The following is a 19,429-nucleotide window of genomic DNA, read 5'->3' as shown; positions in this document are numbered from 1 at the left end:
TAGTGGCTACATGGTGATAAAACGTAAGGCCTACGCCATCGCATCACACAATGTTGACGATACACAACTTCACATCATATTTTGTGATTTTACAATCGCATCTCCACTGTGGCTAAATGTAACTCCATCAGTTATGACTGTTGTAATGTGTTGCTGCGTTTTTAGTGGTTCTTTTAGGTCATTAGAAAACAAACTCGCATATTGTTTGTTAATCATTTTTTATGACTCCAAATATATTCTGTGCTCTCATTATTCCTTCTTGGCACAAATTGGTCCCATTAATAAAGAACGATAAGTCATGCCAAGAGAGTCTGGACACGAAATATCAAATTATCCCACACGAGAGGGAACTCATTGTGTCGGTTCATTGATGGAAGGCATGGAGGATCATCCTACCCTGGAGCCATGGCAACCGGTGGGAGGAGCTTGTGCGCTTCCATTCACGTGATTGGCTGCTGGCAGGTGTTCTGAGGTTGCATGTGCAGAAGTGCTTGGTGTTGTGTGTGGATAAATGTACTTCATGTGTGTGTTTGTGCAAAAACGACAGAAACATCTAATGCTTGAATCGGTTATCACAGACATCTTCTGTTAACATTTTATCCAGTGCAATTTAGTTATGGAAATCACATTTAAGAGATCAATTTGGTTTCGTGTTCGTTCACCATTTTATAGTTATTAAACATAGAATATTTATCACATGAATAATATATAATCATATATTTATTCATTAAAAAATAATCTTAACAATCTTGCCCCGCAAAAAGGAAAAACAGCTGACTAAGTACATAGTTTAAATCATTTTTATTAAGTCATTCTCACCGTACTTATTTCTAGTGTTCATATTTTATAGACAACATAATTGTGCAGATCTTGAATACATAATACAGAATGATATCTATATACGTGTAAAGTCAGAAATGAATTGGGTTTGTTTTGATCATATGTGTTTTCAATGCATCCGCGCGCGTGCATGCGTGCTTTGCTGTGCGTGCGTCAGGGCGGGGCGTTGCGCATGCACTGTGGCGCCGGACGCGTAAATCTCTGTCCATCGGCTTTCTGGTGGCGTGTTGCGCGGCGAGGCTGTTATTTTACACGCTGTGGATCTTCTGTATCCTCTTCTGTCTTCGGGTTCGTCGCAAACACCTTCATCGGTTGCATTCGGGTGGTTTCGTTCGCACGCGACGGGTGTCATTGAGTTGAGGGGCGTCGGTTCTCCAAAAGCGCATCCAGAACAATTACGCACGGATCTCCACCCATCAGCGACGAGATGTCCGGATACCAGGGCAAGAAAAACATCCCTCGCATCACTGTGAGTACGAAAATATATATGAATGACGGTCTGAAAATACTCGTACTGTGGATTAAACACTCGAGGAATCGGTCCTGAAATGACAGCGCCTTCCAGCGCAAAACATTATTGTTTCCGTTTTATAAGGTGCTTGATACAGAACCGATCAAACGACCTGCATTCAGACTCTCTGTTTTCAGTGTTGTCCTGTTATGTCAATAGTTTTGCTATTATCTCTATGAAAATGTGAGCATGATGCGCTCAGGCCCACTTTCTGGTGTGTTTCTTTGTGGGTCATCGCCTGTGCTCATTGAAGAAACGCCAGGTCACAGTGGATGTGTACCAGAACACACAGTTTGCAAACTGGTGTCAATTAAATTATGAAGAAACACGTGACATTATTATTCCAGGAAACAATATCATGCTTTTATGCCTGCAATATTAACGTGATGTTACACTGTCAAGAATGCACATGTCATTTTTCCTTTGAAAACTAGCTGTAAAGCTTGCAAACATCATTTTAACACACGTCAAGCACAATGGGTGATCTCAAATGTCTCCCGTGGAACCTTCTGCATATTTATTTCTGAAATAGAGGTTCTCGTAAAATATGCATTTTGCACAAATATATGCAAAAACACATGCAACACAACCGCGAATGATGCTGTTAAAATGAATGAAAAATAATTGAGTTAGAACCGGCTTGATGTGAGCTGCTGGTACAATGGCCTCAGTACCCACCCCCGCTGAGCTGGTTTATAGTCAAGCTAAATGCAGAGACCCGTCTCCAGAGGAAATGAATGAAAATCCTCTTTCGAAAAGTAGGTCAGCTGGATGCAAAGTTTATGTCAGTGTATAGGGTGGGACTGTACATTCAGGGCTGTAGAAACAGTACATGCGAAACCCTCCAGTGAGCGAACTCATTCCAAAAGCAGTGTGCATGGACACTCACACTCACAGTGTTTTTGGAGAGGCGCCACAGAAGTGTGATGTGTGCAGGCCTGCAGGAATGAACAGAACTGGGACAGGAAGGAGAGACCTGGAAATGGTCTGGAAGACTCTCTCTGCCGTTGCTGGAAGATGTTTAGCTCTCAGTCGTCAGCTTAGCTTCAGCCATCTTAAGGCACTGTGCTAAGACTGCCAGTGGGTGGCAAACGCTGACTGACTGCACACCCCAAGACTTTAATGTGTGTTGAATGTATAAGTGTGGATTCAGATTGGAAACGTGACCACAGGAAAGATCAGATCATGAACTGTTTTACGTGTTAGTGAAGTTCTCAATATGAACTCAAACATTTCTCATCAAATCCTGACATTGGGATTTTTGTATGATAAAGTACTGTGCATCTCTCTAATCTCAGCATTGTCTGACATTGTCACGTCACCACAACTCTCCTTCAATCGCAAACACACACACACACGTGCACGCACACAGTCATGCCCCAGTTCTAGGCGTGTTTTCTGCATCAGTCATGACAATGAACTGCTTCCTGTAGAGAGGTCTGCTGCAGCTGTCGTTTAATAGATTTAAACCCATTGATTAGATAAAAGTGCAGTGCTGTACTGTGTTTGACCTCGCTCTAAATTACCCACAGCAGTGAAGTTTACTTAGAAAGAACACATGTACTGCTCATTTCAACAATACATCAACAATAGATATCTTTTGTAAAACGTCTAGGAGAAATGAAAATAGACCTGAAAGATTTATTTGTTGACATATGGTCATAAAGATATAAAAATTAATGTGGACCGCTGATAACTGTCATGGGAGATGTGAAATGTTTTACGGTCGAGTGTATGAAAATTAGCGGGATATAGACATCTGCCCGGTTAACCGAAAATATGTATCACGTGATTTATGGACACCTTGTGAGTTAAGTACGGTTAAATGCCGCTGCATCCGAAAGCTAGAGGGCGCTCTCGTGCAGAAACTCCAAATACGCACTGCAGAAGAAGACTATAACACATGTAGTTCTAGGAAACGCCTAAGGACATTTATCACTGTTCCTCAAGTCTCCTCAGGTATTTCATGATAATCAAGTATATTTATAATGATCATGTTTGACGGGTGTTGCTTTTTTAAATGCACATTGTAAGTTATTCAAACTCGCACTGCTTTTAGACCGTGCTTCACGGACAAGCTACGCATCAATCAAATAATCGATACCTTGCATTATCGCAGCCAGCTCAGTTTCAGTAGGATTTATCAGTAACCGCGGTTAAATTTGCACATGTCTAGCGGCATCTAGTGGTGAGATTGCGAATTGCAACCAAAGGCTCACTCCACACCTCTCTTTCGAAGCACTATTGATGGCTGACACAGAACTAAGATGTCGTCATGTTTTCAATTCTTTGAAGAAGGAGATAATGTATTTATTTAAATGTTCACTGTAGAGCAGTTTGTCCGTTAAGGGCTACTGTAGAAACAACATGCAGAATTCCATGCAAGGGGATAGCTCATTCTAAGATCATTAAATCATAACACTTCATTATTTAAGGTCTTTATACACCTCTAAACACATAGTTATGTATATTATATTGCATTTCTGTCAATAGATCCTCTGAAAAATTACACACTGGATCTTAAATTTTTTATGGAAATCTCTCTAAAACATTTGCAAACTAAAAAATAGTTTTCTCTCCAATCATATCGCTCTCAGTGAGAAACAATAAACATCTCAATAGTGTTTTCATTGGAGTCGGTCAAGAACTACTATCCCCAAAATGTGGTACTTATTCACAGATTGATTTACCGCGGTTAAAAATATAGAAGTGTAGTGATGCTGTGTCATGTGTGTTTCCAAACTGTGCTAAAGTATGACTCAAGGAAACTGCAAAATAATGACTTCCAGAATGCCAATAAACGTCACTTCAACACCTCATTTGCTTTTGATTGTTGGCAGGTATCAACAAACCAAGTTTTTATATCACAATACGATAACAATAATATGGTCTGATTTGGATGGTTTTCGTTGACAGCACATCGTTTCATTTGTTACACGGATGTTTGTTCAGAACCAAAGAGAAGTGGTCTGATTTGAAGCAGAACTCACGATTAACCCACCGGCTCAAGCACAGACTCAGAGTTTCCAGTTAAAACAGAGTCATCGACCTCATATGTATGAAAACAGCAAACACAGACTGAAGGTTTCCATTAAAACTGACCTCCATTAGCCTCTCATGCTGTTTCTGTTTCTGTTCCTGGCAGACTGGCTGAGGGCTTCATAGATCATGTTATGTTGGAGATCAATTGAAATTCTTTCAGTTCATTGCATGGAAAAAGCCCACAGAATGTTTATTTTTGGGATGATCTGAAACAGAGCAGAAACTCTTCTGTTATAGCGAGACATGACTGAACCTTCAAAAAATCTGATACCACTTGACCCACTTACAGAACCTGTGGTTTCATTCTTAGAAGAACATTATTGACTGCCAATTTTTACTTGTGCATTAAAGATATTAACTCACTCTGTCCGGTGGCCATTACAGCTTAATATGGATTGATTCCAGGGCCGACAAGTAAGAACAGAATTACATGATTTTATTCATTAAATTAAAAGCAATTCTCCATTTAATCTCATTTACGTTTTGGAGAAAAATAGATCTCATCTGCCTTTTTTCTTAAAACACTTAAAAAAATTTAAGAAAATAAATTTGATTTATTTATTTAAACATAAAATGCGATTAAATAAACTTTCTAAATGTATAAATAAATACACATGTAAAAGATATATAGGTTATTCTCAAATATCTTAAATTAGCTACCAAAGATTATCTAAATCGATGCTCACCACATAAACCGTTTTATATAAAATGCTTTTGAAAATTTATATTCTCACAGACATTTGAATATTAAAATAGCACAAAACACCTCAAAAATGGAAACAGCGAGCTAGAAAAATTAAAATGATCTCTCCATTTAATCTCATTTATGTTTTAGAGAAACAATAGATCTCATAATATATGAAAAATTTAAAATATTCTGATCTCTTTTGCATATTTATGATAATAAAAAAGGAGAAACAGTATAATAATAATAAAAAATAACATTAAATTAAAATTATCTTTCCATTTAATCTTATTTATGTTTTGGAGAAACAACAGATCTCATCTGTGTTTTTTATTAAGACACTTAAAAATTGAAGAAAATAAATTCAGTTTGTTCATTTAAACAATAAATTGTGTAAATGTACACATAAAAACACATGTAAAAATCATGTTTAAGTAATTCTTGTTAAAATTTAGTCTAAAAAGTATGACAATTGTCGACTGATTTCCTTTAAATTAGCTACCAAAGATTATCAAAACTGATGCCCATCACATAAACCGATTGATATATAAAGCTTCTTTTAATTTCTATTCTCACAGACAGAAAATTGAAAGGTGTTAAAATAAAAAAAATGGGGTGTGTCTTACAAGGGAGCGTGTTCTGTTTCATTAAAGTGAATGTAAACAGATTCATCCCTCTGAGCTTAATGAAGATTTCATCACAAATGTTAATTAACAAACAATCATTACACAAACAGAAGTATAGCAGGAAAGTCAAATGATCGTCTGCGCTCGCTGATCTCAGAACGGGACTAACAAGGTTAAGATGGTTTGAATGTTTGTGAGATGGTTTTGGGCCAGCAGCATCAGTGAACGCTGTGTCACGGCCTGATGTGATGCTAAATAAGGTCTGGAGCTGCTCTCTCTCTCTCTCTCTCTCTCTCTCTCTCGCTCTCTCTCTCTCTCTCTCTCTCCCCTCTCTCTGTCTCTCTCTCTCTCCCCTCTCTCTCTCTCTCTCTCTCTCGCTCTCTCCCCTCTCTCTGTCTCTCTCTCTCTCTCTCTCTCTCTCTCTCTCTCTGTGTGTGTGTTGTAAAGCAATGAACAGAGAGGTTTTGTCTCTGTAAGGATGTGGTTTCTTCATTAATGTCTTTTTTCCATTATGAAGTTTCCATTTGGACGACTTATGCTTCTAGGATTTGATGTCCTAACTTTGATCAATTATTCACGTGTTCGGAGTGGAATTCTGGTATGTTAAAATGGGAATGGAAATAGGCCAGAGGAAGATTGAGAACATGATGGGGTGATGTACAATAGCACGATTTCACTTCAGTTTCTGTACTGGTGGACTCTGAAGAATAAACCAGGAACCAGCGATTATTACTTATCAATTTATCTGTAGTCAGCTTCAGAACAACTGATTCATGCTTTTTTTCCATCAGGTCTTTAATTACAATGATCCCACCTCCATCCATTCCCATCATGCTCTTGGTGGTAGTTCACCCAAACATATAAATTCTGTCATCATCTATTTATCGTCGTGTCATTTCAAAACCCGTAAATGACTTTTTATGAGAAATGTAAGATATAAACTCATACAGGTTTGCAAAGACATGAGATTGAGTGAATGCTAAAGTTAGCTTGAAGAGTTGAAAATGACATCACAGCTCAAGCATTCTTCTTTATTTAAAATAGTATATGTCTCTCACACAGAGCGACCGTCTTCTCATCAAAGGAGCGAAGATAGTGAATGATGATCAGTCGTTCAACGCGGACATCTACATGGAGGATGGCGTCATCAAGCAAGTTTTTCTTTATTTCTCTCATTATTTTTCCTGACAGACTCTATAATGACCTCGCGGTTGCTTACGTCTCTATTTCTAACTCCAGGCAAATCGGTGAGAACCTCATCGTTCCTGGTGGCGTGAAGACCGTCGATGCCTACGGCAGGATGCTGATACCAGGTGGCATTGACGTTCACACCCGCTTCCAGATGCCCGACCGGGGCATGACAGCGGCGGATGATTTCTACCAGGGCACTCGTGCCGCTCTCGCAGGAGGCACCACCATGATCAGTACGTCATAAAGTATCATACGGGCCCGGTTTCATCCAGCACCTCCCCAAGCAGCCCGAACAACATCATTGTTTATAATAATTAACTTTTCAGCGTCTCTCATCGTCTGCAGTGAGTGCGTGGTGTGTGTGGGGGTCCAGCAGATGTCACGTCTGGGTTGTGATGTTGAGAGATGAGATGTGTGGGTCCGTCACTTCAGGCATGTGCAGAATGTGACACAGAACCACACATGATCATTACTGGACTGCTGTCAGTAGCTGTTCCCAGATCAGTTCTCATGTGTGTTCATTGGATGTTTCACTGGAAGAGAGTCAAGAGAGTTTCTGTAAACAACATTATTATGTGCTCAGTAAAAGAGGTGCTAAGAAACCAGTTTGGGGATTCCAGGTCGCTTTTTCAATATATATTCAAAGTTTTCAATATAATTAAAAAAATAAATAAAACAAACTGTATTTTATTTTATTATAATTGTTTTAATCAAATCACTTTTACTGTCACATTACCAAAAAAAGTGATTTGATTAAAATATAATTTTGATTATAAAATACAAACCAATATTTAAATGATAAAAAATATAATTATTTCTTTTAAATATAAAATAAATACATTTCAAATTAAATTTTTTACGTTTTAAAAATTGTTGTTTACCGAAACCCTTTTTATGATTTGGCTTTTGATTTTGCAATTAGGAAATGAAGAAATCTGAATATAAATCTAACTAAATTATGTATTTTTGAAATGTTAAAATCGATAATATACAGTTTTTTGATCCAGGGGATTAGAATATAAAGTTTGTACAGTATAAAAGGGAAAGAACCCATATAACATGGAAACACAATGTGTGTGTGTGTGTGTGTGTGCGTGTGTGTGTGTGTGTGTGTGTGTGTGTGTGTGTGTGTGTGTGTGTGTGTGCGTGGCCTTGGCTTGTAAGCACACCAACTCATGGGGACTCGTGTCACCGTGGGGTTCAAATTGAGGTCTCCATGGCCATAAAAGTTTATTAATCATTTACGTCATGGGGTAAAATCTACAGTTTGTACAGTTTAAAAATCATTACGCCTTTGGACTGTCCCCACGGAGATAACACCAAACTGTGTGTGTGTGTTTTAGTTGACCATGTGGTCCCTGAGCCCGGCGTCAGTCTGATCGCTGCTTTTAAGCAGTGGAAGGAGTGGGCCGATCATAAATCCTGCTGTGATTATTCTCTTCATGTGGACATCACAGAGTGGCACGGAGGGATGCGGGAGGAGATTGAAGCGCTGGTGAAAGATCACGGTATGATGTCACAGCATCAGACCTTCAATTCAACCGCTCTACTATAACAACGATGAGCTGAACAATTCTACTGCAAAAGCATGAAAAAATTATGAACATGACAGTTTAAACACCAACGTCAAGTAAAATATAGTTCCAGGATTAATACATGTGATGCTCAGTCGACTGTATTGGTTTTGTACTGTCAATGACCACAGAAAAAACACATTTATTAACTTGAACTATTGACACCCCTGTACTCTGAAAAGCTGCGGACTCAAATTTTGCACATCATCATCACAGTTTGATCTGATTTAAGCTGAAGAGCAACATTATTCTCTGTTGCAATGGACTCCAAGGAGGCATTTTTTTTTCAAGATGACTTCAACATATTCAAAATACATAACAATTATAACCAAAGCGAAACCCGACGTGGTTCCCTGAAAGGCACATTTAATAAAGAATGAACTAGAGTAACGTTGCTTTGAAACAATCTTTATTGTAAAAAGTGTTATAAACAAACTGACAATACTGTTCATTTTAAATGTAATGTACGGATTATCTTAAATAACTTTCAGCGCTAATCAACATTATTCCAGAGATGTTTCATTAACAATAGAATAACTTTAATAAAAGAAAAACGTTTTGTTTCATGCACGTCTGCCACTGGTTCTTGAAGCCGGAGAATTATCTGTGTGTGTCATGTGTCTGATCTCTTTTATCTTGCTTCTGTGTCTCTGCAGGTGTCAATTCTTTCTTGGTTTACATGGCTTACAAGGATGTTTTCCAGCTAAATGACTCTCAGGTGAGATTATAAAGCAAAATCATGCAGTATATCTTCAATAGTAATTAATAGGGATGGACTGATAGGATTTTTTAGGCAGATAGCGATTTTAACAAACAACTAACGGCTGATTCAGATGCTGATATTGGTCAATTGCAGACAGAATTACACAATACTAGCTAGTTTTATTGCATTCAATTGATTTTACTGAACATGAATCATTTATTCATTTAACATTTTAAGAGAGGCACAAGTGTAAATGTGCCTAAATGTAAATTAAGATTAAAATACAAGACGACAACATGACAATCTTCAATGGTGATTTTTGCTATCCAATGTTTCTTTTATTAAAAACATTAACGCAAATTTGACTTCTTTAATAAATTTAAATAAAGTCTGTGCTGTTGCTATTTACAGTAATTATTTAGCTCAGAGAAAAACAAAGGATTTCCAGACATCCAACTCATTGCCTTCATGCAGATAATTAATAAACTAGGAACCAATGAAATCCGTTTTATTTTTCCCAAATTCTGTTTTATTTTTCTGGATTCTGTGTTTTCTTGTTAATATGAACCAGTATCTTACATCTTATGATTTTCTCTTTTGCTGTTTTAAGTCTACTTACATAATTACAAGTTTTGTAAATTTTTGGTAGCATTTTTGTCATGTGATTAACTGGACTATAACATTGACGGCTTGCTGCAAAGTTTGACAGCAGCTTCTCTCAAATGAAACAGTAAAATGCGCCTGAGGTAAACTCTGTTAGAGCAGCGCTGATTCACTTTGTTTTCGCATCCACCAGATGCTAAAAAGTCCACTACAGCATACAAAACCGATTAATATCGGCGGCCGATACAGTATTTAAAAAAATTGAGTGATTAATTCAGGGTTTTTACTTGCATACATTACTATCTATGACTGTCTACACCACATATGCCTATTAATATAGTTTAATAAAGAAATACATATAATCTCCACACCTGGCTTAATGAGACACCTGGCTTAATGTTTTTCTCTCTGTTCCAGATGTATGAGGTGTTCAGTGCCATCAAGGATTTGGGAGCCATCGCCCAGGTGCACGCAGAGAATGGTGACATCATCGCTGAAGTAAGCCTACTTTTCCTCTCACGTTAGCAGCGTGTCCAAACCAAGTCTGACGTGATAAAGCATCAAGTGATAAATTGTCATTTATACAAAACATAGCTGTGCAGTATATGAAACAACAAAGACTGTGAAGAAAATAAATGATATATGATTGTATTAATATGGTGGCGTTCTGTTTTCAGGAGCAGAAGAGGATTCTGGGATTGGGTATCACTGGTCCAGAGGGACATGTTCTGAGTCGCCCAGAGGAGGTAGAATACTTCACAGTACACCTGGACTATATTGTAGTGTAATGTTGGGCACTCGCAGACAGAAATGACAATACTACACCAAATACTGTACATGTATCATAACTAAGCTGGCCCACTTTTTAGTTTAAGCGCACTTTTAAATACAAAAGTGTTAAACTTTGAGTACACCACTAGTTTACTGGAACATTTTTGTTTGCACTGCAACTATACTACAAGTGAACTTATATGTATCCTGATAGTTTACTATATTATAAAACGTAAATAATAATTGTATTGTTTATGAAAGTACACTTTTAACTATACCCTCAGTAATATCCTAGTTTAGTAGTTTTTATTCTTCAAGTATACTTGTAAGTTTTGTAAACTTAAGATCACATAATTTTTCTACTCTTTAAATATATAACTATGTTCCTATTTAGATATTATTTTGTTCATGAAATATGACTTATTAACTGGTGTTTAAGTAGATTTGAAGTAATTTCATATTATCACTGTGTACAAAGAATATCAGTTTCCACAGTTCGGCGCTTTTTATTTGTTCTTAAGCTGACAAACATAAAGAACATTTTTGAAAATACATAAAAATAGACTAAAAGTGTCCTTTCAAATTTAAAAGAAGTATATTAATAGCACACTTGAATAGGGTCTGAGATCAGGGAATTTTCTACTGAAAAATTGTATTGCGAATGTGTAAGTAAAACAAATAAATAATTATTGACACATCTTTGAAAGTCTCTGGAAAAAGTTCTGAGAAGCAGAAGACCTCAGCAACATGATCAGTTTGATCGCAATTTATTCTCATTGAGAGAATCAGCTGAGATTATAAAGAGATCTCATTTACGATGTTTCTTTCCCTCGGGGAAAACACACATCAACCTTTCAGAAAGTTCTAGTGGAGTCCGTTGGCGCATATAAAGTGCAGTCAGCTTAAAAAAGATGCTGAATAACCCGTTACAGTGAATGCGTCTGTAATTTCATCTGAAGGTCAGTGTGTATCTGCTCTCGTGATGTAGGTGGAGGCTGAGGCGGTCAACCGGGCTGTAACTGTGGCCAATCAGACCAACTGCCCTCTTTACGTCACCAAGGTGATGAGCAAGAGTGCTGCTGATGTCATTGCCCAGACCAGGAAAAAAGGTACAAATTTTGATCTCCCACAAATCACCCAGAAGTGCAAACATGACCGTTTCTTTTCTTTCGGTACAAAAGTGTGCACTTAGTAATGAACAGGGTTTGTTGCACGCACGCTTGACCCTGCTCTCCGTCTGCCCTGCAGGTACTGTGGTGTATGGGGAGCCCATCTCAGCCAGTTTGGGTACGGATGGCTCTCACTATTGGAGCAAGAACTGGGCCAAGGCTGCGGCTTACGTCACCTCTCCTCCCCTCAGCCCTGACCCCACAACTCCAGACTATCTCAACTCCCTTCTGGCCTGGTGTGTGTCCACCGCTGTGTTCAAATATATTTTATATATAGATTACACAGCGAGTGTGTGAGCAGTGTGACAATCATTAGGGAACACACATCTGTGTCTGCTATGGGAAGAACATGTGTGAACACTAGAGGGCGCCATTGCACACAGAATGTTTAACTTTTAATAATCAAATCTGTGATAATATACTAAAGTTACATGGTTGTCAAAGAGAATATATAAATAAAAAGATTCAAATAAAAAGTAAACAATAAACTGCTTAACTAAAATAAGTATTTTAACAAACCTGTCCACATATGTAGATTTCCACAATAAATCTACAAATTATTTGTAAATGTATAATTATATTAGATTTTATACACGAATATGATTATTATTATTAATATAATCACATAATATGTATAGGTATAAGTCTCTCATGTTCTGTAACCTAATAATAATGAAAAGGGAAATCTGCTACAAATAAATTTCTATATTTCAAAATAAAGAATTAGCTACCAAAAGCTTAATAAATATGTCTTATTACATGGCATTTTCTTTTACTGTTTCGTGTGCTACAACGGAGGCAAGAAAATCTGACCTTTTGCAAAAATGTCACAAATTTTCCTACACTGACATGACGTAGAATTGAACATGAATATTAATACTTCGATTTCGATAACTTCATAACACCATTTTTCCTTCCTGAAAATCTTAGTGGTGACCTGCAGGTGACCGGTAGCGGCCACTGCACCTTCAACACCTCGCAGAGAGCCGTCGGCAAAGATAATTTTACCCTCATTCCAGAAGGAACTAACGGCACTGAGGAGAGGATGTCAATCATCTGGGACAAATGTGTGGTAAGAGACAGCAGTTAACACCGTTTACGATCTTATATTGATGGGTTTATACGTTACTCAAGCATCACTAGTACTGCTGATTCATATTTTATGAAATAAAATTGAATATAAATAATGACTTTTAGGTAATTTTTTGGAGTAATCACTTTCACAGCACTACTTATATTGGCGAGCCTAATTGTATCCAAAACAGGTTTTTATGAGATGGATATTTCCATTTGGTTTGCATTTATAAACTAACTACTGTTAAGACTAATAAATTTGACTGAAAAATAAATGTATTTGTAAAAGTAATGCCCTTAACCTCGGTAAGATTACTTGTGTTTGTTGCTAACTGCCTAACTTGTGAGAGGTTTTGTTTCTCAAAGATGAATGTTCTGCCTCGCAGGTGACAGGCAAGATGGATGAAAATCAGTTTGTGGCTGTGACAAGCACCAACGCTGCCAAGATCTTTAACCTGTACCCGCGCAAGGGCCGCATCGCCGTGGGCTCTGACGCTGACCTGGTGCTGTGGGACCCAGACGCGTCCAAGATCATCTCTGCTAAGAACCACCACTCGGTAACACACAACCCTCCAAACATGTCCAAATTTAACTCGCTCGTTTGTTCAGCCGTTTTTAATTGTTCACATGAATTTCTAAGAGTCTAAAAACTCTCATCGCATGTCACGGTTTCCCCATTGTTCCGCACCATGTGCTTTGCATCTAAAAATGCATCTTTCGACCCCTGCGTACTGTTCGATTCTGTTGCGCTTCATTTAGCCTTCTCTAAACGCAAGAATGAGTCTGATATAAATTAAAGGGATAATTTTTACTCACTCCCTTGTGATTCCAAACATGTATGAGTTTCTTTCTTCTGCAGAATACAAGAGAAGATATTTTGAAGAATGTCGATTGGCTAACAACACCTGAATTCCCTTGTTTGAACACAAAACCACTGAGGCGTTTCTCAAAATATCTTCTTTTGTGTTCCACTGAAGAATGAGTCATGCAAACACCCAAAGTGTGAATAAATGATGACAGAATTTCTCGTTGAACTGTCCCTTTAAATACAGGTCTGGCTCAAAATCTACTGATCCTCCGGCAATTGTGTCGTTTTATTGATACGACCCCTGTAAAGGACGAGCAGTGAGTCACGGGCTGTTAGTGTATCCGAGGTTTTTATAACAAGCCATTATACGAGTGACATGATTAACTTTGGACCGTCTCTGACTCCCATGATCCTTTGCTTTGCTCGGAGTTGTTCCAACGTTCTGCTGACTCGCTCTCTGTCCGTTCCTGTTTATCAATGAAGCCGATGCTGCTCACCACGCTGATTTCATTCAGATATAATCACTGTAGACGCGATGCGGTCAAATGTGGACGGAGTATATTATGTTGAGGCCATGCATGAGAATAAAACCTGAGGTAAACACATTTAAGCACATACAAACTCAATGTTTCAGTCCGGTCACGTTTGAGGTCCATCACTGATTTCCCACAAACCTGTGCATGTGGTTCAGAGGTTGATGGATTGAGTAATAATGGCGTTTGAAGGAGCAGGTGAAATTTCCAATATTGCTCCAGCTTTCCAATATAAACTCGGGTGTTTCTACAAAAAAAATGAAATAAATTTCTTCAATATTATTGACTTTTGACTGCAGACTTGAGAAATCTGAGCTCAGTTTTGTGACATTCTGCAAATCTCTTCTGAAACTGATCACAGAGACAAATGTAAGAATTCTGACTCTTTGTCTCAAGTCTCATATGCGTATCAGATGTTTCTATTAAGTTTCTCCCTTTATTCTTATTTCTTACATTTGTTAATTTAAGCACTTGGAACTCTGGGTTATTAAAGCACGCTATGGGAGATATTTATTCAGAGCGTTCAATATTCATAACTGAGGGGCAGGCGGTAGGTAAATATTGGCGTAATGAATTAAGTTGAATAACTATTATATTTAATTACTTAAGGGACGTAATAAACTACTTCATTTGCAAAATCAGTAGTCAGTCTTTAAGGAACAGTTCAACAAAATATGTCATTTATTCACACATTCCAGATGTGCATGACTGGCCTTCTTCAGTTTAACACGGACGAATAGTTTCATATTAAAAATGCCCTCACGTTATTCTGTAGTTGGGACTTAACATAGCGAAGCTTCAAAACGCAGATATATCCATTAGCGTATTGCCTTTTTTCATTCTCGCTCTCAGGCGGTGGAGTATAACATCTTTGAGGGAATGGAAGTACGTGGAGCTCCTCTGGTCGTCATCAGCCAAGGGAAGATCACACTGGAGGAAGGGACCCTTCACACCATTGAGGGATCTGGACGATACATCACCCGTAAACCCTTCCCCGATTACGTCTATAAGAGGATAAAGGCCCGTAGCTGGGTACGTTCATCAATATATGAACACTAGAGTCATATATTAGATTTATACACACTAAAGGTATTAGATTAAAGACGTAAGATCAGAAATGATCTGAAGTATATGAAGCTATAAAACTTGAGTATCTTTAATGTGTCGCATTCATAGATATTTACATTTGAAGAGTTTATTTCCAAAAAAGACATTAAATATCATGTTTGTTTATTTTGCATTCCAATTAATATCAATATCAATTTTTTGCTTAAGCCGCAATAAGTAAAAAAATACAGCTTACTAACACAATAAAAACACGGTAACATAATAAAAAACAAAGTTATCTCTTTTTGGACATAAACTCGTCACCTATTATTGTAGATTGTTAAATAAAAATGCAAGTAATGGTTCATTTGATCATATTACAGTATATTGTGTATCAGATCAAATGTGAGTTGATCCATGCTGGAGAAGAAAATATATATGTTGGTACATTGCGTTTTGGAAAATGTTGGATTGTTCAACCGATGGTTGGGTAAAATATGGACAAAGTTTTTTTTTTGAGCGAGGGATGAAAGGATGACTTTGAATGTGACTCATCCCACCAAACTTGAAAGTAAGAACTATATGTGTGATCATTGTTTATTCTGTGATTATACACATTAGAGTCTAAGTGCAGTCAGAGTGAGTCAGTAGTACTTGAAGGTCACAAGGTCGCAATTTGATGGCTGTTATGATTCTCTGATTCATTGTACTTAAAGTACGACGGTGATCTTTAAATATCCTATGGTGTACAGAACGTCAATGTTCTCGAGTCGTTCATATTTACCGCCTTCTGTGTCGTAGATGGCTGAGCTGCGTGGAGTTCCACGTGGTCTGTATGACGGCCCGGTCTGCGAGGTCACTGTAACACCCAAGGTCACGACCGCTGTCACTTCTGGTAAGACTTCTCCGGTCAAATCTGCTCCTCAGCCGGTTCGCAACCTGCACCAGTCTGGTTTCAGTCTGTCTGGTGAGTGCAGTCTGTACCTGGAGCACACTTTCTTTTGGAATAAAGAGAGGAACTCGTAACATAGCACGATGTTATAGCGCAAAATTGATGTGTACTTTCAGAAACCCAGTTGACCTGTTACATTACCTAAAAAACTGAAGTACGCGTGCAAGCACCTTTAACCAATATTTTTCTTTCACCCCTTCACAGGGGCTCAAGTTGACGACAACGTTCCTCGTCGTAACACTCAACGCATTGTGGCGCCCCCTGGTGGCAGGGCAAACATTACCACCCTGGGATAAAGGCAGGCAAAAAACATGGGGTTAAAAAAACATGGGCTTTTTTCTCGGACCAATCCAACCATCTGGTGTTTGAACAAGCACACCTTCCCTTTCACCCCTTACATTTCATGTTTCTCGAATTCCTGGTTCCTGTTATTTAAATGTGGCTAACTTGGTGTTTCAGGATGGCATCCCGAGCTTCTGCACTTTCGAGCACGCTCTCAAAAATGTCACTCGCCAAGGCACTTGTGCTGTGGTGATGTGACAATTAAAGGGATTTGATTTGAAAATCAGCTGGAATAGTTGGTATGACAGCAAACTTCAGTGGGATAGCATGCTAGTCTTGCACTTGGTGCATAGTATGCGAAAAGTGTGTTGCGTCTTTGCAAATGACATTTGAACCCAGAGTTAATTTACTAGTTGCTTCATTTATGGATCTTATTTGTGCATTTTGCAGAGATTATATTCAAAGCGACATTTGGTAATGCAAAGCTGTACTTGTTTAACAGCACTCGTGAAAAGCATGCTGATATATTTTCCTTAATTGGTGTTAAATTCTTTTACTTAAATTTGGACAAAAACGAACAAATTCATACTGTTTTACATGCTTACGACACAATTTGTACGGTAGTGTATCATTCCAAACAGCCCTTGTTTTTTAAATCTTGCATATCGTAAAATGTTTGTCATCCTGAAATGTATACTAATAACCAAGGGCGCTGCATTTAAAGAACTGGAACCAGCATGGTCCATCATCTGCCGCTATAAGTTTATAGATTATTTCTCCTTTTTTTATTTGTTAACTTTTTATACAGCACAAAACTATCGCCCGAGTGGTTAAGCATTACAACGTGCTGTTGCAATATCGCTTTGTTATTTTTCCTCGTAGGAAGAGTCAACGAGTTATGTATTGTTTCAAAATTACGTTTCGCAAAAGTGTCAACTCTTCCACAAAAGCCTGATTTATTAAAGGTCTGTAGAGTGTTGTTTTATAATCAACTTTTTTTGATTACCGTTATGATTGAGGTTTCAGGTCAGTGCTTTTACTGTAAACACTTCTTGAAAAATCCCTCACGGTCGTCTTCCTCTCATTTTGCACTTCTTTAGTTTCTCTTGTTTATCTCGGTTTTATTTACTTGTTGTTTTCAAAGTTTACTTGTTGTTTCAAAGCAAAAAAAAAAGAAAAGAAGTGAAGTGAATTGAAGTGAAGAGACTAACCGTGGTGTTTTGGCCGTAGTGCGCAGTCCTGTGGGGTTTTGCTGTGATTTGAATTCACTCACTTTTATGCTGTAAATGTCAAGCTGTCCGTTCCTACTCGTCCTGCAGTTCACATGAAGGGGGATCATACCAGGAAGATCCTGGCCCTTCTTTTTCATTTTTGGCCCTTCATTACCCCCTCTGTTGTGTTACCCCCTCCGTTTCTAACGGCCTTGTTACCATAGTAACAGGTCTCCATCACTTGACATGGCTGTTGATTAGAAACGACAGCCGTGCAGGGTTGGAGCGCCCGGCTCTGACCTCACACCAGGTGCTTTTTTCATGCTGTGGATCTGGGCATGGGTTCATTTATTTACCTGTGACATCCCAAGAGTTTGTCTTCACCGCCGCACCATGGGGCAGCTACTCACCCCCTCGCAACCCCTAAATAAACGACTCTCACCTTTATCCCAAGGACATTCTGCAGGTTGCAGTGACAGTGTTTATCTGAAACGGATTGTGTCCGGCATGTGTAGGGTTAATCTTGTGGATATTCAGTGTTACTTTTGCTATCATTTTTTATTTTACTTGACTTGCCTGCCTATTCACCAAGTGATACAGTTCTCAATGTCTGTTAGTATTGTTATGACAAGTTGAACATTTCCCATGAAAGATATGTACAGAATTCATTCTTCATGTCTTTGATTGTTACAATAAAACGCAGTTGTGTGTCATGGTACTAAGGTTCATTTTAATGAGTAATAAATGATGTACGATCTTGTTCTCTGAGTTATGAAATGTTCCCGTTGATTGACAGCAAGGCTCCAAACCGATAATTAGGCGAAAGCACGTGCACGTCTCTTTTAAATTATTTTTAAACAAATTAAATTACATTAAAAAGTTGTGTGTGTTCGTGTAAAGTACTGATTTCATGGCGTGGTGAGGTTGTGACTGATAAATTAATGTTTTTAGCAAACGCTCACGTTTTCTGAAAGACAAACATCGCGAGATCCGTGTGATTCACGAACAAGTGACTCTTCTGAATGAACAAAAGATTCACTCGCTGACTCGCATTTACGCTTCTGACGAATTAGAAGACATTTAAATCGAATTAAAAGCTAAAATGTGCGCTGCTAAAATTTAAATTAAAATACTCCGTGGTTCTATGTACTTGGTTATAATATTGCGTTGTACGAAAGTTCTCGCGTTACTTTGATGTCTGGGAAATCACGCTGACTGGTCGTCGAAAATTGACTAGTTCGTCTTTTTGACGTCGTTCTGACGGGATCTTTTTTTTAAATGGACAAAAATGACACAGACAAGGTTAGTGCGTCATTTTCACATCACTGTGGTATCATATCAATACCTAAAAAGTTTAATTTATGCCTTGTGGCTAACGTTATACTTTCGGCTAACGTGGCTAACGTAATACTATTATCAACGCGATTTTGCGATTTCGGATTATACTGATGCAGCTAATCCAAATTTGTTGTAGATTCGTTTTTGTTGAAAAATTTGCAAACATGATTTCAAATAAATCCCTATTAGACGCATTGAATTGATTAAAATCCTCATTATTTAAGAGAAATGTTTCATTTAATCTGATAACCCTGTTTAAAACTATTGACAACATTACAGACATTTCATCGAATTTAACGGTTATAATGGGAATTGTTTCGGGTGTAATGGAAATTATAATGGTCTCTGTGGGACTATACTGGTAATGTGTTGAGTTCTGTTGGTGAGAAGTTATCTGGCCGATGAGAACCAATAAACTGTTAAATCCAACGGAAATAGTCCCCAACGACAAAACATCAAGGCATTTTGT

At 38.0% G+C, this 19,429-nt stretch overlaps 1 protein-coding gene across 2 annotated transcripts; it reads left to right on the top strand.

Annotated features, from left to right (window-relative positions):
* Window positions 1–1,006: 1,006 nt before the first annotated feature.
* Window positions 1,007–18,340, top strand: dpysl2a (dihydropyrimidinase like 2a). Of its 2 annotated transcripts, none has more exons than XM_056729715.1 (14): window positions 1,007–1,309; window positions 6,767–6,855; window positions 6,944–7,128; window positions 8,239–8,403; window positions 9,126–9,187; window positions 10,193–10,273; window positions 10,453–10,521; window positions 11,535–11,655; window positions 11,795–11,951; window positions 12,646–12,787; window positions 13,176–13,346; window positions 14,983–15,162; window positions 15,979–16,072; window positions 16,334–18,340. In XM_056729715.1, the coding sequence occupies exons 1-14, from the start codon at window positions 1,268–1,270 to the stop codon at window positions 16,423–16,425; spliced, it is 1,650 nt and encodes a 549-aa protein (XP_056585693.1). In that variant the 5' UTR covers window positions 1,007–1,267; the 3' UTR covers window positions 16,426–18,340. The 2 variants fall into 2 exon arrangements, with proteins under 2 accessions (XP_056585693.1, XP_056585692.1); XM_056729714.1 differs by having other exon boundaries at window positions 15,979–16,144.
* The last annotated feature ends 1,089 nt before the right edge of the window (window positions 18,341–19,429 follow it).

Source organism: Triplophysa dalaica, chromosome 18 (assembly GCF_015846415.1).
Source record: "Triplophysa dalaica isolate WHDGS20190420 chromosome 18, ASM1584641v1, whole genome shotgun sequence".
NCBI lineage: Eukaryota > Metazoa > Chordata > Actinopteri > Cypriniformes > Nemacheilidae > Triplophysa > Triplophysa dalaica.
This window is presented reverse-complemented; position numbering and strand designations above follow the sequence as displayed.

What these genes read in the sequence shown, in the direction of transcription:
- dpysl2a (XM_056729714.1), top strand. Translation starts at nt 1,268, where the DNA reads ATGTCCGGATACCAGGGCAAGAAAAACATCCCTCGCATCACT. An exon ending in CTCAACTCCCTTCTGGCCTG is followed by an intron (nt 11,952 to 12,645) that starts GTGTGTGTCCAC and finishes TGAAAATCTTAG; the next exon opens with TGGTGACCTGCAGGTGACCG. An exon ending in TCATCTGGGACAAATGTGTG is followed by an intron (nt 12,788 to 13,175) that starts GTAAGAGACAGC and finishes TCTGCCTCGCAG; the next exon opens with GTGACAGGCAAGATGGATGA.